The 23,612-nt window shown below is 45.4% G+C and overlaps 2 protein-coding genes across 7 annotated transcripts in view; one reads left to right on the forward strand and one right to left on the reverse strand.

Annotated features, from left to right (window-relative positions):
- Uggt (UDP-glucose-glycoprotein glucosyltransferase) overlaps positions 1 to 19,468 on the reverse strand; it is a 197,216-nt gene extending 177,748 nt beyond the window's left edge. For 4 of the 5 annotated variants that reach the window (XM_075887497.1, XM_075887499.1, XM_075887498.1 and 1 more), the window contains exon 1: positions 19,068 to 19,086. In XM_075887497.1, coding sequence (XP_075743612.1) covers positions 19,068 to 19,070 — 3 coding nt within the window. In that variant the 5' untranslated portion in view covers positions 19,071 to 19,086. Of the gene's footprint in view, positions 1 to 19,067; positions 19,087 to 19,292 lie in introns of those variants that run through there. The other variant, XM_037429943.2, reaches the window with a different exon arrangement.
- A 266-nt stretch (positions 19,469 to 19,734) lies between these two features.
- The window catches only part of LOC119178553 (Acyl-CoA synthetase long-chain), a 57,043-nt gene continuing 53,165 nt past the window's right edge, over positions 19,735 to 23,612 (forward strand). The window contains exon 1 of one of the 2 annotated variants that reach the window (XM_037429760.2): positions 19,735 to 19,874. The gene's annotated coding sequence lies outside the window, so the exon portion shown is untranslated. Of the gene's footprint in view, positions 20,195 to 23,612 lie in introns of both variants that reach the window. The other variant, XM_037429761.2, reaches the window with a different exon arrangement.

Raw genomic sequence — 23,612 nt, forward strand, 5'->3', positions numbered from 1 at the left:
GTACACACAGCACTTGAGGTGAGTATTTGTATAAAAGCTCTTGTACGTCGTCGAGGTTCTTAAGCAGTCCTCTGACGTTCCAATGTATAATTTGTGTGTCCATATTGGAAGTAAAGTAGTGCTGTGTGTACGTTAAGGGAGTGACTTGTTTAAGCTGAAAGGTCAAGCTCAAGTACCAGGGCCATTGTCAGGCCCTGTTATGGGCTTTTTAGTTTTCTTGGCGCGCTCCAGAGAGCCGCGCCGTTCTTTTGGCACCAGGGGTGCCGCCGTATCCATTGCCTCCTCGGAGGCACTGGATGCTCGCTCATGCGAGCTGGTTTTTCGAAGGTTGGGCCTTGCCTGGCGGGGTGAGGCCTTGAGACCCGAGGACCCTGGAGTCCCTGGTCTCTGTTCAATAGTAGGCGGAGTAGCCTGAACTACTGCCGCCTTGGGGGCAGGTGCCACAGCCGTCGGCTCGCTCTGCGCTGGCCGAAGGAGTGGCGAGGGCTGGTGCGGCGTTGCCCCCTGACGCGCCGCATCAGCATATGTAGCGCCATAAAATGGCGACACTCTTCGTCTTGCTTCCTTGAATGTGATATTTTCTTTTATTTTCAATGTGATGATTTCCTTTTCTTTTTTCCAAAATGAGCAAGACCGTGAGTATGCGGCATGATTTCCACCACAGTTCACACAGTGTGATGGTTCTTCGCAATTGTCAGAATTGTGGCCTGACACTCCACATTGTGCACAAGTTTGGTGACCACGACAGCTTTGTGAGCCATGGCCATACTTCTGGCATTTAAAACAACGACGTGGGTTAGGTATGTATGGTCTGATCGACGTCTTTGTGTAGCCTGTTTGAATACTTTCTGGGAGATTACTGGAAGCGAACGTGAGTATTAGGTGTTTTGTTGGTGTTGCCTTGTTGTCTCTTCTAATGGTGATCCTTTGTACATTGGTCACATTCTGACTCTTCCACCCCTCCAGAAGTTCCTCTTCAGTCAAGCTGAGCAGATCAGCATCAGATACTACTCCACGGGTTGTGTTCATGGATCTGTGTGGCGTTACAGTGATGGGAGTGTCACCAAAAGTTGAAAGATTCTGTAGCTTTTCGAACTGTTCTTTTCCTCGGACTTCAAGGAGGAGGTCTCCGCTGGCCATTTTGGTAACTTTGTACCCGGCTCCAAGAGTTTCTGTGAGACATCTGGCTACTACAAAGGGTGATACGGTTCTGGCTTGCTTGCTGCTTATTTCACTATGTATAACATGAAAATGGGGGAAGTTTTCACTTGATCGGTTGAAAAAGCCTAAGTCTTCGGTGCGTACACGCTTTAAGGCGGTACGATCACTTAATAGGGGAAATGCTTTATGCATGCCAGTTTAATTTTCTTCAGAAGCGTTGGCGGCCACCCACCACGGAGCCCAACAAGGGGACGCTACAAGTTTGTGGATGCTAAAACCTGCAGACGCCAGCCGTACAACGCAACTATAACCCAATGCGCCTAGACCAAGGTAGGCTATTTGCACAGGGTTAACCCTCGCCGCCAGGAAGTTTGGAAGTAAGCAGAAGAGAGTAGAAGACAGGACAGATAAACAGTAAGAGATAAAGACGAAGATGTAGGGAGAGAGAGATAGGAAAAGGCGACTGCCGATTTCCCCTGGGTGGGTCAGTCCAGGGGTGCCGTCTACGTGAAGCCGGGGCCAAAGAGGTGTGTTGCCTCTGCTGGGGGGCCTTAAAGGTCCAATCACCCAGCGTCAGCTCAACCCCCAGGATCCCCTTTTCCCCGGGCACGGCAAAGCCACGCACGGCTAGGCGTGGGAGGGAGTAGAAACTCCCCCGTTAGCTCGGGTCCGTGGTGTCGCTACACACCAAACGCCTACTTGCGCAGGCGCCCCTGCGGGCTTCCATAGCTTAATGAACATGATACATAATAGTCTAAAAATTTTTTCTGTATTAGTTTAGTTTCTGTATGTGTTATTCTTTCTGAAACAACTATAGATATGTATACTTCCTTCATCATCTGCTCCTGTTAGAAGGGCCCTGAAACACTTTTTCAAGTAACCATGGAATGAATTCACTAGAAGAGCTTATTGCCTTACGAATTCAATGCCACAAAAATTTCAAGAATTCGTCCAGTACGAGTGGAGTTACAAAGGTTTGTCGCATGCTGCAATTGCATTCTCTCTTCTCTCGTCCCGACGAAAGCGTTGAAAGCTAAGCAGGGAGGGATGGAAGGGCCACAGAAAAACGTTATGCGCAGCTCATGACATTGAGCACTTTTTTTTCTTTTTTTTTTTCTTCGGATGAGGGGCTTTTTTAGTGTGATCGTCCACGCATGCGTGGAGAAGTAGCGGCCTCCCGCGGCGATCTCTATAACATGCGAGCACGCCATGTTCAAATCAGCTAACGGCTGATAGATGGGCCGTTGACGTGTGATTTTCGGGCATAAAACGTGATTTGTCGAGAGAAGAGAAAGCAATTTTCAGCTGACCTTGATAATTTACTGTGAATTACAGGCCGCATGCTGCGCTATAATATTTGGCTCGCGTGTTGTCGGGAGCCTCTACTACTGATCGGCAGCATTTTCTGACCAACATCAAAAAGTGTTGCAGGGCTCCTTTAAAAATCTGTTAAGGATGTCAAATCAGTTTACACTAATAAAGTATTCTTTAAAAACTCTGCTACGATTCATTGCCTCATGATAAGTTAATAAAAAGAGGCAGAAAGAATGGCTAAGTTGAAAATAAGGTTAAGTACAAAATCATAAAGTGGCAAAGCCCAAGGCTGAACTTCATGTCAGTACATCAGCAGCGGTACTTCAGCTTGAAAACACAAGCAAAAAAAAAAAGCATTTCTTCATATTGGGACTGTTTCAGTGCAATAGAAGCTGTCAGTGCAATTGCTGATGTTTTATCAGCAACTTCTTTAAATTGAAGTGTAGACCACTTTTATCAACTATCAATTAGGTCCCTGATATCCATGAAATTCCTGATAAACCCCTTTAGATGGTTACAGGAGACACTTATGCGCACGTCATTCTTTCATCGCATCTTCTTCAGAAATCTGAACCTCGTTTCATAGACACATGGAGGTTTCATGGAGGTTTTGAATTGGTAGAAGAGAAATTCCCTAATATGTACACATCAATATTAAGCACCATGTTAAAATGCACTGAATTGTCATTTTCTTTAACAACCTCTGGTGTAACTATGACACTTTTTGATTCCCTCATTACTTCCATGTCAGCTAAATTTCAGTCAAAGCCAATGCTTTTTACATTTTGAACTGTCCCTCATACTGTGTCCTTTATTTAATGTGTCCAGTCGGTAATAATAGTAAACATAATGTTAACGATACAATAAGAGAGTATTGACAAACTTCTGAAGGCAAAATAACTTGTGGGATATATTTGCATGGACACACATGCATTATTTCAAAACATCAATAGAAGACATTTAAAGCCAGTTTTGAAATGCCTGTCATGCCACTGCACATAAAACCCGCCTTTGCTTTCTTATGTATATCAACTGCCATCTGCATCACAAGTTCGTGTTGACTGTACTGATCCTCGCTAGAGCTCTCTCTAAGCAGAGCTTATCAGCAAGAGGCGGCGGCGGACCTGCACGGGAGTACAAAGGTTGATGCCCTTGTTTCTGCAGTGCATATAGGGGGGGGGGGGGGTCACGCATATTTACAGCCCCTTAAAAGAGAGCCTTCATTGAAAAGAGTTGTCAATGCAGTGCTCATGTGAACATGGCTGGTGTGCTTACATAGCTATGTTCACATGAGAAACACTCAGGGTCCCTCGCACTTAGCGCTCTCTGCACCCGAAACAGCGACTGAGAGCTAGAAAACAGTCTTCAAGTAATTAACAGTCACATGCTCTAACAAGTGAGCTTTCCAGCTGCGATAAATGGATCACTAGCTATTTTTTGTGACACAAAACACAAGATGAAAAATTTTTGTGTCAGAGCTTCTTTGACTAAATCACTAATCGGGCACTGTACGACTATATTTTTTAGTGCTGAAGCTAAATAATGCTCACTGAATTTCAGTGTTCATGCCTGTGATAAATAAAACATTGAGTGAAGGTCAATAGGCATAAGCATATTAGCAATAGGCTAGAACACGTTTTTCATTGCAGCGTATGTGTACACTCCTACAGACCTAATATTAAGTTGATCCCATACAAAGAGTATGGGCAGCTGTTTCTACATCAAAAAGCTTCCAACGATTCCAAAGTCACGAAGAGCCAATGATCTGCACACAATGTCTGCTGTGCGAAATTGCATATGAGCGTAGTACACGTCAATCTACACATGAAGGACGATATTTTCTGCGATACAGAACCGACATGTCCATATGAACCTCGTTGTGACTAGCTGCAAAGAGCAGAAAGGGGGCTACTGAAAAAGCAGAAAAGATAAGGACACAGGCAAAGGCACTATAAAAATAATAATTAGTGCAAAGGCATGCGCAACTGGTTTAATACTGTAGCAGATATACAAAAACAAAAGTGCCACAATAAAGACCTGACTTGTCAACTGTGTTTCTCAACTCTACAATTAATTTACAATGGCTTGAGCAATGTTCCTGGTATATATATATATATATATATATATATATATATATATATATATATATATATATATATATATATATATATATATATATATATATATATATATATTGCTTTTGCAAGCACGCATCCCTTTATAAGTAGAGGAGAGAAATATCAAAGCTGACCTTTACAGAAGCACTAAGGTATAATTTTTGAAGTTAGTGTAATGAAGCTATTGTGTTTAAGCTAGTGCTTGGAAATGTTTGTGATATCGTTCAACGCTAGGGCTCTGTTGAAAATGTCAGTCAATCTATAGGACTTGCCACCGTGAATGTGATATTACATTATTACAAGCAGGATGGGTTGATTTTTAACACAAGCTCTACAATTTGGCTCTGTCCAAGATTTTTGCAAAGTGTATACAACCAGGATTTTTTTCCTGTCTTTTCATTTATTTGTTTTAAGGAGGAGGAGAGGTCCTTCACCCCAATCTCAGTCTTCAGTTAGGTACTTCTAGCTCTGCACTAAGTTATTTTGCTGTGTTGTCACTAGATGCCTCCTGAAAACTACCGTGATGCAATGTTTTCTTGCACACGGTAGGTTGCAGGTAGTATTATTGTTCTTTTGAAAAATCAATTTTGTTAGTCATCTACATGCACATGATGATAATTTTTTGAAATTTATGCATATTTATGATGATTTTTTATATTTATATGAAATAAAACATAATTTAGGAATTTTCATTAATAACTGAATTCAGTTACAACATTATCTTTCTATGTTTTGAAGTAGTACCTCATTTCACGACCCCACTCACTGTGAGATCCAGCATTGGCAGTGAAGCTTGCCATGAGGCAAGCTTCACTGTGGGATATATTTGGGGATACATTTGCAGAACAATGGCAAGCTTCACTGACAGCGTTCACAACACACTGAACTACATTTTAAACTTTCGCACACCAATAATGCGATAAACATGAATATTCACTTTCAACCCCCTGCTAGGGATCGAATCTCTACGACAAATAAAATCTAATATGCGATCTTGTGTTCAGTGTTAAATGTTTTGCGTTGCTCATCATCGTAGTATAGTGCAGTGTACTTTTTGTGTGTGCTTGAATAATTGAAAACTAAAATTGAACCATGGCTGTAGTAGCTTAAAGAACCCTCACCAGTCTCCATGGAAAATTTTCTTAAAAGGATCTACAAATTATTTTTATGGTAGTTATTTTCTTTAGTGCAACAGATGGCTTACCAGTCAGAGTGTCTAACCACAGAGTGGTAGCATGAAATATGCTGTGAAACAATTGTAATCAGATTTTTTATATCTGCAGCAAATATGAGATCACATGCACATGCGACAAGACATGCTTCTAACAGTGTGTGTGAGAGCAGTTCACGCTCGAGGGCGGAGGTGTTCGCAAGCATGCACTCAGCGCGTTTGCATTACAGCTTGACAAGGTCCACAGGCTGCTGCGAAGGAAGCCCCGATTTTCACCATACAACTCATTTAACCTCGTAATCAGTACAGAATACAGCAGAGATAGATAACGATAGCCATACTCTAACTTTGAGGTAATTATGGCCCACATGACAGCCCCAGAATACTTGACTTCGTGCAGAAAAATGATCAGACTCCATAATCCAGCTTCAAGGCTACACCACTGAATTGTGCAACCTATTGGTTTTTTATTAATTAAACACAACTTAAAAATATAAATCAATCAGAAATATAATACTGCGATCTGTCACGATATTAAGCAGTATTTTAAATTCTATCAGGATCTAATCCCACATTCTGACCAGTTGTTGGTCTTTTTAACCCCTGGAACTTATAAGCTGGCACATGGAAAGAATTTAGATGAAATAATTTTGAAATCTACATTATAGACAAATTGAATTGTCTATCAAACAGAATCTAGGAGGCAAGCTTCACTGACACGCCCTCACTTTGGCTTGGCTTGTGTTTGTAAGCAGCCTAGTCCCCTTGGCTTCTCTGAAGTGAACACACTAAAAATATTTAGCAAGCGAGGTTGTCATCTTAATGTGACATACCCCATCTCCTTTTTGTGTTCTTTCCAGTTGGTTTCTGGGCTCACTCAAAGATTCTAGACATTCTAAAATCATACCATGATTTTAGGATGCTATACCCCACAAGTTATATATCAAAGTAGATGAAAAGATGACATGCCACCTACAGAGACCAAACCTACAATATTCGTATAATGCATCCAATGCTCTACCAACTCAGCTACATCGTCGGTCATCCTCCTGTCCACATTATCCGGTACATCTGTGCATGTAAATCTGGCAGTGTTACTAAGTGCCGCAACCGAAATATGAAAGCATCGCATCGCATTTCCTGCACATCAGATGTCTTATTGCGCCAGTCACATTGATCCCTGAAAAGCATGCGTCCACTTTCATAACAGCTGTTAAAAGGGGAAAGTTGACCTTGTTTTAACCACAGTTCCAATTTCATGTCACGTACTGGCTCGCAAACCATCACAGGCTTGCCGCTAGTTCATTCAACTATAGCGTGCTGGCATGCAATACATTGCGTCATGTCTGCTCTGCAGTGAATGCTGAGCCAATGCAAAAAACAAAATACTACGTTTGTTTGTGTTTCTTCATCACAAGCTGAACCCTGTTAGTAGGATTAGTCTGCTTTTCACAGAATAAAATCATACCCCCTGTTGGTAAAAAAAAATATCAGAAAGAATAGTCCTAGTAATTTACTGAAAATTCATGATAACTAAGTTCCATAGCTAAGACAGATTCCCTTTCTTATATATTCTCCAAATATATTAAATTTGCAGAATTGTCTTTTCTGTCTTTCTCTCTCTATATTTTTTTTTTTTTTTTCAGAGTGTGAAGTTTAGGTGCCTGCTCATTTTACCTTGTAGGCAACGACGTGAAAGCAGTGAAAGAAGAAAGGATGAGAAGGAAATCAGTGTTTAGCATGAGGCTATAGATGGTGCCATAGACGACGAATATCCAGCAAAATTATAACACACATACTCCTGAGCTCGAGTGTCACATTAGGAGGTATTGCGATATTGTAATCATTTTTTTTTTCAGTAAAATATGAAAGTTCTTTTGAACGTTTTTAAATAGCTACATCCCAGTTATGTCTCACGGTCTTAAATCAGGTTGCTCAATTTCACTAAAGTACTTGTTGTAGAAGGGCAAAAAATTTCGTTTTACCAAAGTGAAATACAACTGTAGGTGATAATTTTTCAAAAAAAATAGGTATCATTGCTGTTTTTGTCAAATATAGTAGTCAGTGATTAGATCTTTACAGCCAATAAAATGCTGCTGTTACAAAGAGAAAATGCTCTCAACATGCTCATAGCTGATCACCAGCTAACAGAGCTAGTAGAAGGGACTGGCAACTAACCAGACATGTGATCAAATCCTGTGAAAATGAAAGGACCGCGAATCATGATTCAACATCTTCTATGTAATCACGTTTAAATGTTAAAAAATAAAGCCTACTGCCACAAAGTCTAAAGAAGGAACCAATAAAGCTGGATTATGGAGCCAGCTGCTTAGCTGCAAGCAGTCCAATGCTTTCATTAAACATTACAGTATATATATTATCAGCCATCTCTGCTCTATTCGGTGATGCAGATGTGGTGAAGGGAGGTGCAAACCGAAAAGCAGAACACCGCTTGGTGCAGCTCGTAGAGCATATCGAGCCGTGACGCATGAGCTAGGGGAGTGCACGCATGCTCAGCTGATTGCTTCGCAAAAACAAGAACCACTCTCACGCTCACCTCACCTTGTGTTGTGTTTATCATAGTCACCACAGTTAAAAATTTTTCAATTATAGATGTTTCACGGTGTTTTCCATGATAGAATTCTGTGAGTACGAGACTCTGACCGATACGATTTTCATTTCATTAAAGAAAACAGGCATAGTGAAAAGTGGTTGTCAGTCCCTTTCAGGCACAAGGGCTGTCCACCTCTATCTACTTTTGCTATTCTGAACAATGGCTCCCTTTGTGCAACAATGCACCAGTAGTGTGTTACAGTGATCAACTTTAAGAAATTGTGCAGCTATTTGCTTACATCCACAATCGCCACCAATATTTCCATTTTAAATGCTTTTGAATAATACTAAACATAAAAAAAAGATAATTAGGACAGCTTTGGTACTAATCCTGATAGAAGTATGAAGCTGGGCAGCTCTCCACTTATCTGTTTCTTTCCTCCTTTCTTTCTGTCGTTTCATAATTTCCAGTTTTCCAGACTTTTGTTACATTTTTCTTGTTTATATATATTTACTTTTCTTCTCATTTTCCTTTTCGTTATATTCTCGCGTTCTTCCTTTCTATTTCAAATTTTTTTCTGTGGTTATTTAAAAGCTCCACATATAAAATCATCATCAAGGCACTCGATCAACAAGCGAAAGCAGACTTCTCTTTGGCACGAGTGTTGCTTTCAATATGCTGCAGTGAGCTATGCTTATGTGAATTTACCAGCAGTAATATCATCATCAAGGCGCTTGAACAACAAGAGAAAGGAGACTTCTCTTTGGCCCGAGCATGCATTACAGCTGGCTTCGCTTTATGTGGTTTCACTTGCATTAGGCCAAGCGACGACGACAGCATACAAGAGCCTGGACCCGAAAAGTGCGGAGTGCAGTCCAATTCTTCCAATACAGTTATTCTAAGCTACCATGATAGTTTATCAGTTAGATGTTACACTGCCGAGCTTAAGCACATGGATTCTCTTCATGGCAATGGCAAATTTTGATTGGGGTGAAATGCAAGGTTACTAGTGTACTCAGATATACTTTTATATATGCATGCCATCTCAACATGGTTAAAATTAGTGAGGATATCTCAACTATGTTCTCCCTTTGAGCCTTGCAATCTCATCGTAATTTTAGCATGCAAAACACTACAATTCTCTCATTTCTGATAACTTTTTTTTATTTCCGAATACTTACAAATGTACCACTGGCTTATTCTTGTGAATCGTTATGGAAGTGGCAACACTGCTGCCTCAAATTACAGAATGACTTGTCATAGTGAAATTCCTCAGGGGTAGGATAAATTCACCCCAGCTAGGTAGTTTTTGAACCCCACTCGTGGTTATTTAGAATGCTCCACAGATAATATCATCATCAAGGCGCTCAAAGAACAAGAGGACCTATATGACAACTATACGACACCTATATAAACACCTATATGAGTATTGCAGAAAAGTGAAATGTGAATGAAGTTAACTAAACCGACCAACACACACATATATATTTTTTCACACTGCAGTGAGTAAGTTCCAGCATTCAGATTTTTGAGAGAGTAGAATGTTTATTGATACAGAAAAGCTGAGAGGTCGGCCTGAATCCATGTTCAAGCCTGCCACTCAGCATTAGGAAAGGGGAGTAACTGTGCTTGACATTAGCCCTTTGAGTCTCGCATTAAATGACAATAATGCGATTTCGAAACGAAAAGCGACGGAAGCCGACTGAATTACCTGGAGAGATTTCCATGGCGGTTCCAATAAACTGTACAACAAAAGAACACAATCCCAATACTATTCAGTCCACATTATACATAAATTAATCTTAATGTCAAGGTGAGGCAAAGCCCCAAGCCTGTATAAATGATTTCAGTTAGCCTCCCCTCTGTGTGGACTAAGTCATGTATAGATTGATTTTTCCACTGCAGCCTTTCGAATGGTGCTTTCAACCCGAATTTATCAACACAGCCTTAGAACAAGGCTATTTTCCAGAGCGGCTGACTAAGCAGAGAGACTGTGGTATTACCAATGCCGCAGCCAGGTCAGAGCCCAAACTGGATTTGTGGAGAGTGTAATTAGAGTGCCAACTGGATATGAGCATGGGTTGCAATATTGTGGACCAGTTCAGCCATGATACTTGCACAACCCAGGCTACTGTGCTACAATGTGTGCCTGCAGAATGGCCCGACCAACTCGTAATCTAAACGTACTGTACCGGAGCATAGCGGCGCCAGTTCTGTGCCAGCGTGAAAGAAGACGTTGACGAACATGTGGCTCGTGCTTGCCGGGTTTTTGCCTGAACCAGCTTGTTGCGGCTAATGCTTTTTCAATAATATGAAGTGTTTATACATGAACTTGCTCGTTGCATTTGGTGAAAACGTGCTGGGTAACGTCCTGGAGTTCCGCAGCCGTAAGCTACCATCTGGTTCCGCAATGACCGAGCGTGTCGATCCCCCACAAGCCTCTTCCACGCCGCCACCTGTCATGTGCCCTCGTGTACTTCGTCTGCGTGACCCACCAGTCTACAACGGCACTGAAGATCATGATGTCCAGGATTGGCTGGCAGAGTATGAGCATGCCAGCGCGATTAACAAGTGGGATGACCCTGCGAAGCTGACTCATGTCATCTTCTACCCGACAAATTTGGCCAACCTATGGTTCAGCAACCACCAAGCGGACATCCCCACCTGGTCGGTTTTCAAAGAGACCGTGACCTCATTTTTCGGTCGTCCAGCGGCGCACAAGCTTCGCGCTGAACTTGGCCTGCGGGGCCGATTTCAGCGAAATAGTGAGAGCTTCACGAGCTACCTAGAGGATGTGATCGGCCTCTGTAGGCGAGTGGATGCGAGGATGACGGAGGCTGACAGAATAAAACACATATTGAAAGGCTTTGATGACGATGCTTTTCATATGCTTGTGGCCAAAGACCCAGAAACCATCACGGCCGTGATTCAGCTCTGTCAAGGTTTTGATCAGCGGATATTTTGGCTTTGGAGTGCAAAAGCAGTGGCCCCAACTACACCTTATTGATGCCTCAAATTCAATAGTACATCCGGGAGGAAGTTGCTCGATAGCTTTCACTTGTGGCCACCATCAACGAGACTCCCACAGCACTGGACCACTCACTTCGCTGTGCTATTCAGACGCAAGTTGCCGAGGCTCTCCCTTCGCCCGTGTCCCCAATATCAGTTACTGCACCGCTGACTTATGCAGAAGCCGTCCGCCGACCTCCTGCCCAACCGCCACTCCTTTCATACAGTCCAACTGCCAACTACTACAGGTCACCAGTTTCAGTTTAACCGGTAAATCGACCCTTCTCGCCACCTCAAGCACCTGTAAACTCTTGGCGTACTCCGGATAACCGGCCTAACTGTTACAACTGCGGTATTCCAGGGCATGTTGAGCGCTACTGTTGTCGCCGTAGATTTTTTTTAATGATGCTCAGCATTCCAGCAACATCCTTCTGCAATCAGAATCGCACGTTACACCTGATGCACCTGACCCCCCCTCACGTCAACCAGACTTCAGTCCATGTCGATCTCCTTCACCCCGTCTTCGGTCACCTTCTCCCGTGCTTCGCCGTTCCAACCACGCACAGGAGGAAAACTAACAGTCGCAGTTCCTGAGGCAAGAACTGCGCCACCGACAAAATTTCCAAGGCCTCACCTTTCGCCCCCTAACGAGATTGCCATGTTTGTGAACAGTTTCGCCACAACTGCTCTTGTCGACACAGGTGCCACTATTTGTGCAATCAGTGAAGTGTTATGCTGCAAACTGCACAAAGTGACGACTCCACTGGATGACATTTCTTTACGCACAGCAAGTTCGCAGCACGTCCAGCCTTCTGCCACATGCACTGCTCGTGTTGTGATTCAAGAAGTGCTTTACATCCTTGAACTTGTCGTCCTTCCGCATGCGTCTCATGAAATCATCCAGGGATGGAACTTTCTTTCCACTAACCATGCAGTTGTCGACTGCGCTCTACACTGCTCGTTTTGTTTCCGTTCAGCCTGACATTCATAGACCTCCCTTGCTCACCCAAAAAGGTGATCGTCGCCGCTGACATCACCATGTCTGCTTTTTCGGTCGTCATGGTGTCTATTTTGTGCAACTCCTTCCTTGCTTCAACTGCCCTCTTTTTTCCGTCGCAACTGCGCCCGTCGCCGGAACCTTGTCGTCCCATTTGCCGTCGTAACGCTTGCCAATGATTCCAATACTGTGTATGTGTGCAGTCTATTCACTTGTCCCGCTACCTTACTGCATGGCGAATGTATTGGGCGTCTTGACGCTTATGATCCCATCTTTCCTTTCTATGCCCCTTACAATACTACGCCGATGGCCGTGGATTCTGTCACGGCTCCCACCACACCCTCACTACCTGACGAAGATGTTCTGTTGCGCAGCCTGTACACCGGGCTTACGCAAAACCAGCGCAATCAGCTCGTTCAACTACTTGACCCTTTCCGCGCCTCCTTCGACCTCAAACAACCTCCCTTGAGACGCACGTCAGTTGTTGCTCATCATATCGACACTGGTCATCACAATTCGCTTCGTCAGCATCCCAACTGTGTCTCGCAGGCTGAGCATGACGTCATCACTCAATACATTGATGAGATGGTGCAATGTGGTGTCATTCAACACTCACACAGTCCTTGGGCTTCCCCAGCGGTCCTCGTGCGAAAAAAGGATGGCTCCATCAGGTTTTGCGTGGATTATCGGCGACTAAACAAGATCACACGCAAGGATGTTTATCACTTGCCACGCATTGATCACGCCTTGGATTGCGTTCTATGTGCAGAGTTTTTCTCTTCACTGGATCTGCGCTCTGGATATTGGCAAGTGCCAATGGCCGAACCAGACCATCCAAAAATGGTGTTTGTGGCCCCTGATGGCTTAAACGAATTTAATGTAATGCCATTCGGTGTTTGCAATGTGCCTGTGGCTTTTGAAAGGATGATGGACAGTGTCCTTGGGGGACTTAAATCGCACATCTGCCTTTGCTATTCGTATGACATCATTGTATTCTCTGCCAATTTCGAAACTCATCTTTCCCATCAGGAACAAGTTCTCCAGTGCCTTACAGCAGCCGGGTTGTAACTGAACTTCAAGAAATGTAATTTTGGTGCCCGCAAACTCGCTATTCTTGGCCACGTCGTCTCAAAAGAAGGAATATCGCCAGACCCTGCCAAACTGCGTGCTGTTGCCGAGTACCCGAGCCTACTACCTTAAAAGAGCTTTGTAGCGTCGTAGGCTTGTGCTCGTATTTTCGGCGTTTCATCCACAATTTTGCCTCTATAATCGCCCCCCTGACTACGCTTCTTTCCATTAGTGCGGACCTCTCGGGCTGGAATTCCCATTGCGATGACGCATTCACGACGCTGCGCCGGCTACTTACGTCTCTGCCAGTTCTCCGCCACTTCGATCCCAATGCACCTACTGAAATTCACACGGATAATAGCGGTGTTGGCCTCGGTGCCTTTCTCGCTCAACGCAAGGATGGCTGCAACGAGTACGTTGTCGCCTATGCCAGCCGTACCCTAAGGAAGACAGAGTCCTACTATTCCATCACAGAAAAGAAGTGCTTGGCAATCATTTAGGCTATAGGAAAATTTCGCACTCACCGTTACAAACCCCAGTTTGATGTGACAGATCACCATGCCTCATGCTGGCTAGCGTCGATGAAAGACCTTACTGGCCGCCTCGCTCGTTGGGTTTTACGCCTTCAGGAATACAACATCCGTGTTATTTATCGCTCAGGACGCAGACACTGAGACGCCGATGCCCTATCCCGTTCTCCGCTGCCTCCTGACCTTGCCTGCTTACAAACTGCCATCTGTGATTCGTCATCGTTGAGCATCACTGACATGCCAGCTGAGCAGCGCAAGGATCCCTGGATCAATTCTCTGCTCAACGTCCTCTCTCACAGTTCGTCAGAATCGACTTTACGCTCCCTCTCTCATCAAGCAAGACACTTTGCTATCCGTGAAAGCTTGTTGCATCGCCGCAATTACCTGACGGATGGCCGTAGATGGCTCCTTGTCATCCCCTATCATTTGCGCTCGGACATCTGCGCTGCCTTTCACGATTAACCCCAGTGTGGCCACGGTGGTATTCAAGACTTAGTCTCACCTCCGTCTAAGATACTACTGGCGCGGCATGTATCGGCACGTTTGCCAGTACGTTCGATCACGTGCCACGTGTCAACGCCGCAAGACGCCTTCTCACATCACTTCTGGCCCTTTGCGATTCTTAACTTGCCCAGCGAGACCATTCCACCACGTCAGAATTCATATTTATGGTCTTCTACCCAACACTCTTCGTGGCAAACAGTGGATTACCATCGCAATCGATCATATGACATGCTACGCTGAAACATCTGCGCTGCCTGCTACCACTGCAAAAGACGTTGCTTCCTTTCTTCTTCACCATCTGATTTTGCGACAAGGTGCACCTCGTGAATTACTGAGTGACCACGAATGCGTGTTTCTTTCGAACGCAGTCGACGAGCTGCTCAAGGAATGTCGTGTTGTCTATCGAAAAACCTCGACATACCATCCTCAAACCAATGGCATGACAGAACGCTTTAATTGTACCCTTAGAAATATGCTTGCCATGTATGCGTCGGACGACGACGCTAATTGGGACCAAGTGCTCCCTTTTGTCACATATGCGTACAACTCTGCACCACAAACAACCACGAGCTTCTCTACTTTCTTCCTCCTGTACGGACGCGAACCATCATGCTTCAAGGACATCATTTTCCCTTACAGACCCGATGTTCCCGAAGCGACGCCTGTTTCCGAAGCAGCTGCTTATGCCGAATAGTGTCGTGAACTTGCTCGCTCGTTTACCGCGCAAGATTAACGGCGCCAGAAAACTGACCACGATGCTTCTGCATCTAGTGCCCACTATAACCCAGGAATGTTGGTTTGACTCTGGGTCCCCTGTACCCCTCCCAGTCTTTCCCCAAGGCTTTCGTCTAAATACCATTGTCCCTATCGTGTGGTGCGAGAAACATCCCCGGCCAACTATGAAGTTAAGCCCATTGATCCACCTTCAGACCAACGTTGCCATGGGCTTGAAACAGTTCACGTATCACACCCCAAACCGTGCTATGACACCCCCCCCCCCCCCCCCTTTCTGCACGGATAGTAATTGTACCGCAGCATAGTGGCACCAGCTCTGTGCCAGCGTGAAAGAAGGCGTTGACGTCCGTGTGGCTCGTGATTACCGGGCTCCTGCCTGAACCAGCTAGTTGCGGCTAATGCTTCTTCAATAATAACAAGTGTTTATACATGAACTCCCTCGTTGCAGTACCTTTTCCTAACTTTGCAATACCAAACCACCAATCAACAGAGAATAATAAATATGCTGTAGCAAGACAGCGAGACAGGTAAATTGGTTTTGATTCATCCTAGTTTGGGTAACGACGGAACTCCACAAAACAGACACTTATTATGCTGTAAAGTTGCAATGTTACCCAAAGTGCAGCCCATCAAAATATACTAAGCCGCAATAAGAGGCTATCTGTGCTTGTTAACAAGAGAATTAGAAGGCCAGAGGGCCACAATGCTAGTTATCTTGATAATCTGAAGCTTGACTTTAGCAAACAGAAAGCAAGCAGTAATTCTGAGTCGACCACCCATGCCAGCTTAGGCACGATTAAATGTTCGTCATATTGCCAGAGGTTATAATCATTCTAGTGCTGACAGATCATTTAGAAGGGCACTGGCCGATAAACCAAACACCTAGCGCCAGGTTAGGTGGAATGTTCGCATATGTAAAGGTGCACCTGAGACACTTTTGTGCAAGATAATCATCAGTGCTGGTTCACTGAAATAATCTAGTGATTACAGAGCCATTGAATGGCAAGATGTAGTTGCGCAAATAGTGGACATAGGAAGCGATAGAAAACACTGATGTAGCCAGCAATATGCTGAATACAAAACCTGCCCCCAAACATGCAAGCATACAAACTGGCTTAATATATGATCACATAACTTCACAGGGACAAGCATTTCAAATATGATGAATCATCAACTCGTCAAATCAGCCATTCTGACCAACTGGCTTTAAGAAACAATGTTGATAATGCCTTCAGAAAGTGAAAGCTACAGCAGCATGCTTAATATGCATGAATTATGTCCCTTAGGTTGCTCATACTCCAAATCACAAGAGTCCAATAGTGGTGGCGGTGGTTTCGGTATCACCTTTGTACGGGGTCACGGTGAGAGTAATGTGGACATAATAAACAGTGGTAGGCGTATCGACCTGAGGGCAAGGTAGGTGCAGGCCCCACCTTTGAAAAAAGACATTGCCCCCCCCCCCTCCCCCTCTCACTTTTTACAGCAGTCATATTCGGCTTCACACTGAGAAACCATCAAATGAGGCATAGTTTCACTTCTGCACAGCCAATCAGTTAATTATCCCATAAAACTTGTCCTGTACTTCTGCTATAAAGATTGTTTTCCATTCCTTTGGTCTCGCACTTTATGCTACAGCAATGCAGAAAAGGCTATCCTAAGTAAGGGCTCTATAACATAAGAGCACTCAGTCATGACATTATTATGCTCTGCCTGACCTCAAAATTACCTATTCAATGACACAAATATGGGCAGGAACCAGTAAACATTTTATAGGCCAATCAAATGCTCTTCGAGTTCCAGGAAGTTCATTTTTCTTCTATCTGAAAGGAATAGCATTACCACTGCTCTAATGAGCCAATGGGTGTTTCAGTTGGGCCGTACAGGAGGAGCTAAAGAGGGTGCTCGCTCTCGTTGCTTATTAACCTGCTTAGCCTTGTTTATCATATAGTAGCTTGCAGCACTCATGGTGGCTTGGACCAAGGCGAGGAATAAGGCAGAGGACTCTAGTACATTGGGCAGTCTCGCTTTCAAGCTTGTCGTGAAATTTGATCTACCGGCCCAGGAAAAACGATCAAGATGCAAGGGTTTCCAGACTAAGTAGACTGACTTGACAACTAGGCTAGCAGAACTCGGAAGGTAAAGAAACGCAGACGTGCAGGGCTGTGTATTTTATCGCTCCCTCACTAAGCAAGAATGAGCCCATAGAGTTGTAAGCACACACAAACAGCTCAACATCATTATGCCATAGCTGAGAGTATTTGTTATATTCGTATGAGTCGATCATCCCAGCAGCTATGACTGCCTGCTGTGAATGTGATGGGCGGGCACCCTTGAATTACACTCAGAATGTTTATGAACTGTTCAGTATAGTGATGCGCTGTTTCCTGTGCAAACATCATTCTAACAACAGGAGGTTTCACAGATTTCACGGGGTTTCACAGACATCACGTAAAAAGTACACCATTTTATGACCACCAAAATGTTTGACGACTTGTGGGCAACCCAATGCCAAAAATATGCCGAAGGGAAAATAATGTTTTCTATAACTATTTATGTGGTGGTCAGTAAGTAATAGAACATTTTTGGGTAATTTGTTCTTGGTATTACATGCAGGTGCTGTTTTCATGAATAATAAAATTTTGACTAGACAGTTTCCAAAAGTTAACTAGAGTGTACTATGGCACTGCAGTCGTTTAGCAACCATGAAAATAACGGGTAGTACACAGATTCACCGAGTCTTCGTGCCACATGGGCTTCGAATGCACCCATTGATTAGCTTAGTGTTGTTTTGAATAAAAGAAAAGACCACTGGGAACTTTGTGAGTCCATTTGAAATGGTGAGCATCAAAAGTCGGAATGGTGAAGCGCAACTGCTTAACATTTGCTGAACTCTGTCTTGTGGCAAAGTGGATTCAGGCCACACGGAGACAAAAGAGTGGAGTTTAGACAAATCCGTGTACTACCCATCATTTTTATGCTGGCTGCAACAGTGCGTTGCAATGCGGTGCATTGCAGACACTAGCACCAGCGTTCTCTCTAGTGTATTTATAGGGACCTCTATGTCTCACTCATCAACAAGTTAGTACGCCACTGTTAGTAGGACAAGGGTGTGACTAAATTATCGTATCTGCCTTACTTAGTGGCCCTCCAAACTGCACGTTACATGCAAAAGAGGCACATGACAGTGACGAAGCATTTCTAACTATCCTGTATGCACTTCAACAGTATGTATTCCCTCCTAGAGCTACCAAGCAAATGAATAACCTTGTTTTTCTTTACTATTCATGGTCCTGTTTGCACCATGTAACCATCCACAACAGCAGTGTGCAGAAAAGGTGACAGTATAGTGCTCCTGGTTAGGTCTGGTGTTGAACACCTCAGAAAAGTCCAGCTACGCCCACTGCAGGTATTGCACATGCGCTACTGCACAATCTAGTTTCCTACACACTGCTTGGCTGTGAGAACTGAAGGAATGTAAAGTTGAGTATTGGTACACGACCTCCATGCACGATAGAACCATACCATCCCCCAAGAAAGACCAAAAATATGTCTTTAGACGTAGATTTATCGCCGCGTACTAAGACACGTTCTTGTTCATCCTTGATTACATAACAAATTAGCAAATGACGCTAGTTTGATGCCGAATTATTTTGGAGTGTCAATTAAAACCGTTAAATATATTGAGAGAAAAAAATGTGATCAGAAAGAAACATCGAGGTCGGATTTGATGAGGAACCATCCTAAAACAATTGAATGAAACCTGGAAGCACATGAGCATGGTAATGAGGTCATTGCCAAGGCGGATGAACACCATATGCGTACTCAAACACGTCACGAAATGAGTAAAAGATGAGTTATCGAGGCATCACCGAAGAGATGTGAATTCCAAAGAGTGACGTGGGCTTACCATCGGCAATCGCAGGAAATCGCCGCGTTGACGCGTCGCTTATCAGTTTATGCATTGCATTCGTATTAAAAGCCATTTCTCCACCTTGCAGACGCTTCGAACAGTCATTTCGATCAAAAAACCAGAATACTTAAACACAAAGAAGGCTCTATTCGTGGAAAAAAGTATACCGTACTGCAGATGTTTCAAATGTTACTTCATAACCAGTTGACAAAGTGTGCTTACCGATTAAATAGACCAGCCCCCAGGAATTAGGGCTGCAAACAGGGTGGTCAGGGACGCAATAGATAATACTTCTTTTTAACTAACTATTATCACAATTACGTAAACCTAATTAAAACCAATTAGATAAAACATTGACGACGATCCCCCGATGCGCCGGCACCACAACGAAACTTGCATGCGTGTCGCCATGACACGATGCACAACAAAGAAAAAACGTTCCCCCAAAACGTACAAAAGTACCAGATAAATATTTCGTACTAAATAAGAACGTTTAATTTGAAGTAAACAGTTGATTTGCAGCAGCGAATTGGAAGATAGTCAATATTAAGCGCGTGCGGCCAATCGCGTTGTGACAAGACGCTTCACGTGACCTTAAGGACAGACGGCACGCGCTGCGGACGAGAGTAAGCGGATCACGCCACCTCAAAAACGCGCGTTCAAGGGTGGCCGGTGTGCGGTTGTTGATTGTCAGTGATTCGCAGTGTGCTCTTTCGTGCGGGTGCATCAGTGAACGGCTTGCCTGGCTACTTCGTACACTGGAACATTGTCAGCGGACGTCAACGCATCGCAGAGCCGGAAACGGTAGGCGACTCCTCCCTGTATCCGTCTGACTCGACCCGTGTGCGTGTGCGAGACTGTGCTTTGATTGCTCATTCATTCTCATTCATTTTTGTCGCGCCTTCGTTGCGGCCTCGTTTAGATTTTGAGACGTTCATACGCCCTAAGCGAAACCTGAAAGCACCACTCCAAGGGGTGACCGGCGAGACTGTTAAAAGTGGTTTCGTTGCGACGCTTTTCTAATTTCCTGCGGGGACGCATCGCGTCGTGTGGAAAAGGCCACTTTCGTGAACTTTTGCCGCAAACGCGTCTTCGCGTGCGGATCGCGACGATACATCGGACCGGTGAGTTTATACGATTGTTGTTCCACACTTTTCGCGAATAAGTGCGTCGCAGATGGGTGGTCTCTTTTCGTTTTTTTTTTTTTTTCGAGGACCCGTGCGCACGAGCCATGCTCTCGGTTGCGCCCCTCTTCGATCGGTTTTCTTTTCGGCAGTGAGGGGGGGGGGGGGGGCGCGGCCAAAACAGATGACGTCACACTGTGGGGTGATCCGACCGAAAGTTTGCGTCATCAAAACGGTTCTGCAGCGTGACGGCGACGCTGTGTGCAAATTTCGGCATCTGTGTGGGCTGGTCCGCGCGCCCGTAGAGTTTGTTAAGTATTGTAGCAAACTGTGCCTGTGCTGCCGACGTTGTGTAGCAGGACGCGGGTGGCATCATTCTAAAACGCCAGCCATAGGTAGCTGCAGTATATTATGTTCGCGTGCCTTGTGATTCTCGCCGCCTTCGCTGCTGTAGGGATGGTGTTTTGATCTTTCCAAGTGCAAATGGTTGGAGACGCGTGCAGCGCGAGGCACGGTGCCAATTTCTCGAAACGAACCCAGTAGCGGGCGGCGTCTGTGTTGTGCCGCTGGCAGGATTTCGACTTGGTGGCGGGCGAGATGATATTGTCCTTGCCCTTCGTTTCCGCGTGCCTATTGCGGGACGCTGTGTGGCTGCGCCGATTTCCATTGGTGGCTGCGCCGATTTCCATTGGTGGCTGCCCCATTGATCGCGAATGAGCACTTGGCAAAGGATTCGTTGGTGGAGATCACATTCAAACGAGGAGTAAAGACGCTGCACGGGTTCGATGCTTCCTGCGTGCGTTTTTCCGGCCTTGTTCGGAAGCAGCGTTCATATTCGAACGTACGCGGTCGCTAACACGTTGAACTTCCCGATTTGTTGCGATCGTTAGCGTACTCCCCGCTGTTTCCGCGTCGCCACGTGTTCCGTTCGCGGCGTTGTTTGAAAAGCCGGCATCTACGGCGTCGCGTTATCTGCACACGTGGTGCGTCTCCCGTATCGCCGCGGGTCGTTGGAGGTGTCGTCTTTTGTGGTTTTTGACGCAGTGACGTTGACTTGTGTCGGTTGCGCTAAGCTCATCGACCAACGTTTTGCGACCGTTATAACAAACGCCGTTTTATCGTCACTCGTAACGGAAAACGGCCAACACGAAACCCGAGCGTGCCACTCCCGACGACGCTGATTGCCTTGACACGGCTGGCTCACTGTGGACCCCTCCCGGCCGGTTACTCGCGTGGTTTTCCTTTATTATACCCTCGAGATCTCGGCAATGCGCGTTTTTAAAAAAAATTTTGGCCCGTGCCGGCGGAAGTGCTCGTAGAAAACAAACCGCGTGGTTCCGTTCAGATGGCGGCGCTCTGCTCCTCCTCTTTCACCCGCCGAAGTTTGTCCGCGTACTTGGGGAGGTCAATGCGCCTTTCCGTGCTCTCTCTCCATCTCGTCTACCGGCTTCGTGGCTGTAGTAGTAGTAGGTCGTCCCTCGGAGGGCGCACGCTTGCGACAGGCTGCATAGAGACGACGCCCGCAGCGAATTTTGCCGAGCCTGACCTGGCTGCATCGTGTGGTGCGAGCATTCCAGCTTTGAAAGGAGAGAAAAAAAAGCCTCGCTTCGTCTGTCGTCGCGGCGCGGCTTTTAACGCTATTTTTCTGCTCACCTGTCGCGGTTTAGCCCCCGCGATCCTACGCGCTCGAAATGTAACTGTCAGTCACTCTCGCGTGCAAAATTTGGAGCGGTGGGTTAAAATCGTTTCGAAAGAGCATTTGACGGTGTCTTGGCAGCGCGTGTCAACTCGGCCCCGCGCATCACAAGTGCATGTACCACTTCATTCACCTACGGCCATCACGGCTCGTTTGCGAAACGGGGTCGCTTTATTTCTGGCGCTGTCGAAATCCCAGTCACTCTGCAAAGTGTGCCCATAAATACATCCAAATGTGTACACATTCCGCCCTAGGGACGTTTTTTTTTTCTTCTTCTCAATATTGATGGCGGACAATCCAGCCGCGTAGCTTGTCGAGCAATCGCTTTCTTTTCTTGGCAGTCTTTCAGGTTTTCGCCGTTATATTTCGGGTGTAAAAGTGGTGGCATCGCTGCTTTTATTAATTGTTGCGCAAGTTCTCTGCGTGTCACACGCGCCACCTCGGGTGATTCCTCGTGCTGGTCCTAGAGCCAGCCACGCTGGCCATGTGCTTCAAGGCCGTCCGCGGTGTTCGTGACGTCGTAGCTGACGTCTTCGTGCTGGTTTTGTGGATTAACCGGCGCACTCGCGCTGCGCCCCCTTTTTACATGTGCGCTGCCTGCCTAGTCAACCTTACCTGCCCCGTGCGGCCGATAAGTGCCAGTTGTGTGCGCTGGGTTTTTTATCCAGGGTGCTTTTAAAGTTGAGCCGGGTCGTTCTGCTCGTCACTCTCTCGTAGCACGTAAATGAGTAAACTATTTCTGCTCATACGTGTAACAAGAAAATGAGAAATAGTGGTCCGTTGAAGTACACAAGAGAAGGAGAAAGAGAAACAACCTAATGCTGTCTTAAAGAAAAGAGGTGTTGAGAAAGCTTAAGCTCTGGAAAGACGATGAGTCTTGGGATGAAAGCCCTGCAAGCCTGACAAAACCAAGTCACTCATTGGTTTGCGTGACGTCGGTTTAGCTTTCTGCCTTGGGCAATGGACTCGTGTGTATGGGCGCCGAGCCGTGCCCCCACGACGGAAGGCAGAGCTGCCTCTTGATCTCCTTTTCTGAATTTGTATAATTTTCATCATACAACTTACGGCCTATGTCGTCGCCATTTCCGTTTTTTTTAATTGCTCGTAAGGTTCTGCTGAATCGGAGTACATTTACAAAGTGAAGTACCATCACTGTCATGGAGATTTCTCATCGGAGTATTACATAACAGAGGAGGAGGCGTGATGGACAAGGCATCAATAAGCACTGTGGTCATTTATATACGCTGATACAGAAAAAAAATCAAACTGGGGATCAAGTTTGTATTTGTACAGTCATTGTGAAGCGCGGCATCGACGTCTTCCACCATGCTCTCCGGTCATTTCGCATTGTGTGCGATTGTACAGGAGCTACGGTGCTCGGTTGTCGTCGCATTTCGATGGAGGCGAGATGCCGGGGTATATAGTGTCGCTGCACGCTAAAACAATCAAAAACGCACACTCGCGCCAGATGGTCGAAAATTCCCGCATTCTCCGCCGCAGGGTGCCTCATAATCGTATCGTCGTTTTGGCCTCTATGATCCCGTATGCTAATTTTGCTTTGTCACCCGGTACACTCCGCCTGTACAGGGCGGCGAGTGTTCGAACTTGGAGCATGTCGCCGTTTCAGAACGCGTTCTTCTCTACAGGGCACGGCACGCGAACGCCACTTGCCTGTCGTCTGCTTCCTTTTTAGCCCCGACGTGACAATGCGTGCGGCGGCGT

Source organism: Rhipicephalus microplus, chromosome 1, assembly GCF_043290135.1.
Source record: "Rhipicephalus microplus isolate Deutch F79 chromosome 1, USDA_Rmic, whole genome shotgun sequence".
NCBI classification, from domain to species: Eukaryota; Metazoa; Arthropoda; class Arachnida; order Ixodida; family Ixodidae; genus Rhipicephalus; species Rhipicephalus microplus.